This window comes from Citrus clementina, unplaced genomic scaffold (genome assembly GCF_000493195.1).
Source record: "Citrus clementina cultivar Clemenules unplaced genomic scaffold, Citrus_clementina_v1.0 scaffold_8, whole genome shotgun sequence".
In the NCBI taxonomy this organism is placed as follows: domain Eukaryota; kingdom Viridiplantae; phylum Streptophyta; class Magnoliopsida; order Sapindales; family Rutaceae; genus Citrus; species Citrus x clementina.
Window position 1 is genome coordinate 21,557,519 of NW_006262022.1, and position 6,387 is coordinate 21,563,905.

At 37.7% G+C, this 6,387-nt stretch overlaps 1 protein-coding gene across 2 annotated transcripts; it reads right to left on the bottom strand.

Annotated features, from left to right (window-relative positions):
• Nucleotides 1-483: 483 nt before the first annotated feature.
• LOC18035653 (P-loop NTPase domain-containing protein LPA1 homolog 1) lies at nucleotides 484-5,190 on the bottom strand. Of its 2 annotated transcripts, none has more exons than XM_006424452.2 (8): nucleotides 4,933-5,190; nucleotides 4,646-4,819; nucleotides 3,539-3,843; nucleotides 2,906-2,987; nucleotides 2,260-2,682; nucleotides 1,451-2,185; nucleotides 1,187-1,297; nucleotides 484-1,018 (listed from the first exon to the last, which is right to left on the bottom strand). In XM_006424452.2, exons 2-8 carry the CDS (start codon nucleotides 4,811-4,813, stop codon nucleotides 641-643), a joined length of 2,202 nt encoding a protein of 733 aa, XP_006424515.1. In that variant the 5' UTR covers nucleotides 4,814-4,819; nucleotides 4,933-5,190; the 3' UTR covers nucleotides 484-640. The 2 variants fall into 2 exon arrangements, with proteins under 2 accessions (XP_006424515.1, XP_024034849.1); XM_024179081.1 differs by lacking the exon at nucleotides 4,933-5,190 and adding an exon at nucleotides 4,136-4,205 and having other exon boundaries at nucleotides 4,646-4,733.
• Between the last annotated feature and the right edge of the window lie 1,197 nt (nucleotides 5,191-6,387).

The window sequence follows — 6,387 nt, forward strand, 5'->3', positions numbered from 1 at the left end:
TTTCTTCGAGAGAACAATCTAAAGTGCTTACTAAATAATTTAATTAATAAAATTTCTTTGACCGAATCCTTTAGAGTGCTTGATCAATTTCTAAATATGGACCGATTGCAGCAGCCAGCAGGCTCTCACATATGCTAGCACAACACACATGCAGCCGAGTGAAGGCATTTCCCAACTTTCTTAAGAAATAAAAGTTCCAACTGCCTTCTTTTCCCCTTTTTCCCCTTGAAAACAAAGATCCCTGTCCCCGACAGAAAACTCTTTTTGATTGGATACAAAACTGCGGTGGCCCCAGAAACGGAGAAAGAGAAAGAAATAACTCTGAATCGGTCTGACAGAATTTAAAATGTAAAATCATTAGAGATTATGTTATAGTAAATATTCGCCTTAATGCTTAAAACAGGAAATTTTAAGAACATAAAGAAAGAGCCATTTCAAAGACTACTACTAAGCATTGCTCTGTACACCAGAAGGGAGGAAAACTAATTTAAAACAAACTTAAATTACCATTTACCTAGAAGAAAAGGTGTTTCAAAAAAAAAAAAAAAAAAAAAAGATAGAACAGAGACGAGAACAGATATGTGAGGGGAAAGCAAAAGTAACAACACTAAGAAACTGTGACAAAACTGGTCCGGGTCCGCTACCTCTGAGGACCACCAGAAAGAATGGGATCACTGGTTATTGCCCCATGCTTCCCCAAGGCTGAAATGCTGAGAGAGCGTTTTCTCACTCTGCGATTGCCAGAAGGAATCAATTTCCTTTCATTCTTCTCCGTTCGAGGAGGAGAGTATGGGCAAAATGTCTCAGGCAACTGCTCGCTTCTTGTTCTCAGGAAGCGGTCGAGATTCTGGCTATACTTTTCTCCTCTCATGTTAGGTGTCTGGGCCTCAGTAACAGGAACCATCTTCTCCTTGAACTCTTCCTCTGCATCAGACAAATAGCCACTCCCCTGAGTATCTTGCATTGCCAGATCATCGTACTCTTCATCTGATTTAGACTCTTCATCAACAGATCCTATCTGTATAATAAGAACAGATCAAAATGTCAAAAATCTCTATCTATGAAAATCTGTAACCTTTCGCACCTCACATCACAGACTATATACTATGATATATCAATATCAATTTACATGACATGCAGGATGCCAGTTACAGATCAGACATGCTGAAGTTACGATAATTGATACCTCTTCAAGGGCTTGCTCGTCAGTTTTATCACTAAGATCCTCATCGCTGTCAGCCTCAAGTGGGTCATCAACCTCTTCATCACTGCCGTGGACTGACTGTTCCTCCTTGAGCTGTAGGGACAAGAAAAGAAGCATATAAGTCCAAGCTTATAACGGATGACCTCTAAGAATGATTATAACAGCTCACTCAACAACCTTCCGAAGAGTTGCTGACAACCCCTATAACATGTTTACCAATAAAACTAACATTTGTCCTAGGTATACCTCCTTGGAATGTCCATCAGACATCCTTGGTGAGCTACAGCAAGAAGAGTGGTTTCTACTACCACAATCAGTTTCGGCCCTAGATTCATCCACACTTCCAGCATGACTTGTGCAACCGTCACTGATCCAAGCACTGATCCCAAAGTGGCCAAACTGAAGATTAACCGATTCTGCCTTTCCAATCTTTAAAGGCCCATACATCGGATTCCCCATTCCCTCCTCAGTCCCAGTGACCAGTATAGGCTTACCATTACTGTCCACTGACGTAACAGGCCAAGCCTTGGCGACCGATCCATCAGTATTAAGAAGAGCCATCAGATGCCTAGAAGAACCTTTTCTCTGGATCAGTTGAAACATCCCCTTGGAGCTCAAGGAATGTGCTGCACACTGGTTCCTATACTCCTCAGCAATCACAGTGACTGTATTAGTGGTTGGATCATAAAGCTGATCTCCTCCTTCACGCCTGCGAAGGCAGCTGAAGACCGTTGCATGGATGGCTGCTACACTCTTGTCAACATTAGTATTGTTTATTTTGGGGACCAGATGCTTGTCAGCCCGCTGACAGAGATAATCCTGTATAGTTCTAATATTTCGAATATACTTGACATATTTATTTTTGGCTGGGTCTAGTGTCATGTACTTTGCGCGGACTGCAAATCGTTCCATGTGTTTATCTTCATTTGTGATGTATATCATGAAAGGTATGATTGATGGGTGTTTCTTCATAAGCCCCATCTGCAGATCATATTAAAATTGAGAAAAGCATAATAAGAGCTAATCTTACAACATAAAATAAAGACATTACATACCACAAAATTCAGGCTTAAATGAACACCCTCAACAACAACTGATTCTTTCCTTTCTTCCCATGCAGTAATCAGTCGATCTAGGCTGTCAATGACCATCTCACTTTGAGCCTTAAATCCTTCAATAGCCATCTGCTTTGGACTAATCAATTCAGCTGCACTGGAACCAACCTCTGGACGGGTATCAGATTTCCCAGTTGCAGAACTATTGGATGCTTCATCCTTTGGAACTGAAAGTGCAGCACCTGCCAATTTTCTGGCGTGCTTTTTAGCCTTTGCTTCTGCAACTGCGTCAGGGTCCAAGAACTCCCCTGCATGGTAGGTTGAAGCCCAGAGTAGAGGGTTTTGTTTCTCATCAACAAAACTCCTCATCATGTGCCGAATAGAATCGGTTGAGATTACTGTTGTGATTCCCAACCTGCTTCCCTGCACGACAAGTGGGAAGCACTAAGAATATGAGTGGTGGAAGTACATAACTATTGATAAGCAATTAAATCCTAAACTTTCCAGTACCCCAATTACTACATACAAACCTAAAACTATATCCCCAAGGGAAAAGAAGAAGACTAGTAAAAGGGTACAAAAGCTAAACTGGAATTTTTCATTTAGACCCCAAAAGCACAACAAAGTTTAAACAGCAAAGAAATACCAGCAATGCTGACAAAGTAGATTTGCCACAGCCGCTAGTGCCACACAACAGCACAGTAACAGATTCCTTCCTTTCTCGGATTCTGCAAGAAAAAATTAACATTTCATCTATGCAAACCAGATGATGCAACAAGGGAAGAAATAAAGGAAAAAGAAAAGACATTTTCAAAAATATATCTCGCAACGCCATAGCAACAAAAACATTAGCAATTTGATTTTAACGTAATGCCTAAACATTTATCCAATTTCATTGCACAAAAATGACAGCTAAATTGGATACTGCAATCCCCACTAGGCAACTGATGGACACGAAGCTGCATCCCCCGAATAAGATATCAGTCCTTAAAGTTTCCTAAGGCTCCAAAAAATTTCAAAAATATGCTTATCCAAAACTACCCAAACCACTTTCAGTTCAATAGTCTAACAACCACATCCATATTGTGACAGGAAGTGTGTACCAGATTGAAATAAAATATCCAGCTAACTGGAAGTACCACGACAAAAGGAAACCGTGTTTTGATCAACAATACCAGAAGCACAAAAGCATTGGCATATGCAAACTCCACAATCAAGAACTCGACTATCCACTGTAAATAAAAATATTTTGCAGAAAGGAACAATATGTTAACCATACCTGCATGCCAAAACCAAGTCAGCCCTCTGATTATGACCCACATACTTGTACTCAGTCAGAGCATCACAAACAACATCTATGAAAGTTTCTCTACTAACAACTACAGTAGTGCGTCTTTTGTACAACTCGAATGGTATTCTTTTACTTCTATCACCAGACTCTGAAACCTCTTCTTTACAAAAGCTACTGCCAGGATTACAACCATCATCCTTTTCAAGATTTCCTTTCAGACAATCCGCTCCTTCTTGGTGCTGAGCACTGGTAGGACTTTCAGTTCTTATCATTTTGAAAACCCTTTGACTAATCTGAAGAAAGCAAAATTAAAATGATCAGAGAGAGCTTGCCACTTGCTTTAATAACACAAAACTATCAAACAATCTTTAAGCACCAATTGTCAAAATTGACAATTTTGATCATATTGTTACAAACCCAACTTAACCAATCAAAATTATGAGTATTAAAAAAAAAAAGAAAAAAGCAGATGGAAACAATGGATTTTTATTCTGCGTTGTACTTCCAGGAAAAATAAGGTTCCTAAAACTGCTTAATAAACATCAGCAACAGCTGGCTATATGGAAACAATGGGAATAATAGTACCTAGTAAACAATGCTCCAAAAATGGAATAACGGAGCAACTTTCAGGATCTCATCTGCCTTCCAAATGCTTCTATAATAACATAAATGTGATTTCATAAATTACTTTCAACTTTTACAAAAATATGACCCCAATGAAAGATAAATCACTCTTAACACTTTCAACTCATCTTACACAATACATAAAACCACAATCATCTCACATCAACCCAGACATGACAATGCCACTAATTTGATCCACACATTTAACAAAAACCAGACAGAAATTTCTCTTTACTCAATAAATCAAACAGCTAAGAGAAATTTTCCAGAACACATTGCATGCAGCTCAGATCAGCAAGTTTTGTCAAAACTATATCATCAAAGCTCAAACCGGAAAAGACGCCTTTCCAAACTCCAGTGTCAGCTAATCGACTGAAAATTTTTAAAAATCCGCAACAATTTGCCAAAATAATCTCAGATAAATTTTAAGAAAAAAATAATATCTATATATATATGGATATTTGTGTTTACCTTAAACGCATGTCGTGCTTTACAGCCCATTAGTTGTAAAGTACTTTGCAAAACGGGACGCGTGTACCGAAACGACGCCGCGGCGGCGGCCGAGTTATTGGCTTGCTCCGCTTTTTCCTCCTCATCTATCACCGCTATGTACAACACCTTCCCTCCTCCCTCAGCCATCTTTCCCTGCACGCAACATAAATATAAAATTAAAAAAATAAATTTTAATTTGAATTTTGAATACGAATTTGATAACAATGCAGGCGTCGGTAACAATGCGGGAGAGAGACGATCGCAACCTGCTAAGGGCGTAAAAAGAAAACAAACACGAGAAGCAGTAGATCGAGTGACGAGGTTTTTGAAGAGTTTAATAAAGTGATGTAAACAAATGGAGCTGAGGCCGAGAGGATCGGCAACTAAACGACGTCGTAGTAGTGGAGAACTGACACGATCTCGCCATTGCTGTCACCTGTCATGCGCTCATCGCAACAACACAACAAACATATGATTCCACGAGTCTCGTTCTTATACAGCTTCTCGCTCTTCAGAAAGTAAGCAGAGTAACCGCTTTGGTTTCTTTTCTTTTATTTTATTTTATTTTCAATTTTTGGGTTTTGATGAAATGACGGATTTGGCCTTTGGATTTTTAGAGGAGTTGGTGGGGTCCTGGTTACGGTGATCGAGGCGTGGTAGGAACGGTAATTATTCGCAGCGCGTGGGGTTAGCAAGTGTGGCGGGTTAGATGTTAGCGTGTGAGCCTGCGAGTTTAAGACTCGAAGTAAGTGCCTTGTATGGTTTAGTGATGCTTCTGAGCAAAGACATCAACCAAATTTATTTTATTTATTTATTCTATTTTAACAGACGTTCAAAACTTACATATATTAACAGTGAATCTTCTATTTAAATTGTGATAAAACTGATAATTCAAAATTATGGTAGTAATTGGTAAATATGTATTTTTTTTCACTCAAATGTCATAGGAATCACGTGAAGATATCATTATGATATGTTCATATTGTAGAAATCAATACTAAATTTTGATGAGCATGTAGTAAAAGTCATGAAAATTATGTGATGCATATATGACTATAATTAAGAATCAATATAGCTTTGAAAGTTGGATTTTCAATTCGTAATTTGAATATTTTTCTTTTACGTTATTGAGTTTCATGCATCAACTAGACTTTGAGTTAGGAAGAACATTAAAAGTAGAAAAATCATTTTATTTAATTATTCTTTAATTTTGTTAAGATATTATAACCAAACTCATGTATGAGTGCGGCTCACGTTACTTTCCTAATTGATAAGAATTGAGTAGAAAATAGCAATAAGTACATAATTAGTGGTGAATAGGAAAATATTACATATCTATAGAGAATAGTTATTAGATTAATTAAGAATACAATTTTTAGACAACTCTCAACTTATAAAATTAATTTTAAATGTGAGTAAGGCCTACAAACTTTTACAAATACACATATGACATAAAGTTATAGGCTTATCGAAAATCTGATATGTGAAATTAAAATTTATTGCAAGTGCTAGCAATAATGTATTAATTTTTGTTAGTTCAAGTTCCGAAATATGAAAAAGAAAGTACAACCCATCTTCAGTGAGCTATGGCTATCAATGGACATGGATCACAGGAAAATACGTCGGTTTAAGATTTAAAAATTAATGCAAAGCAATTGGCAATTTGGCATTTACAAAGATACCCCTAATTTTCCTGAACTTTTAACTCGGAAATATCCCAT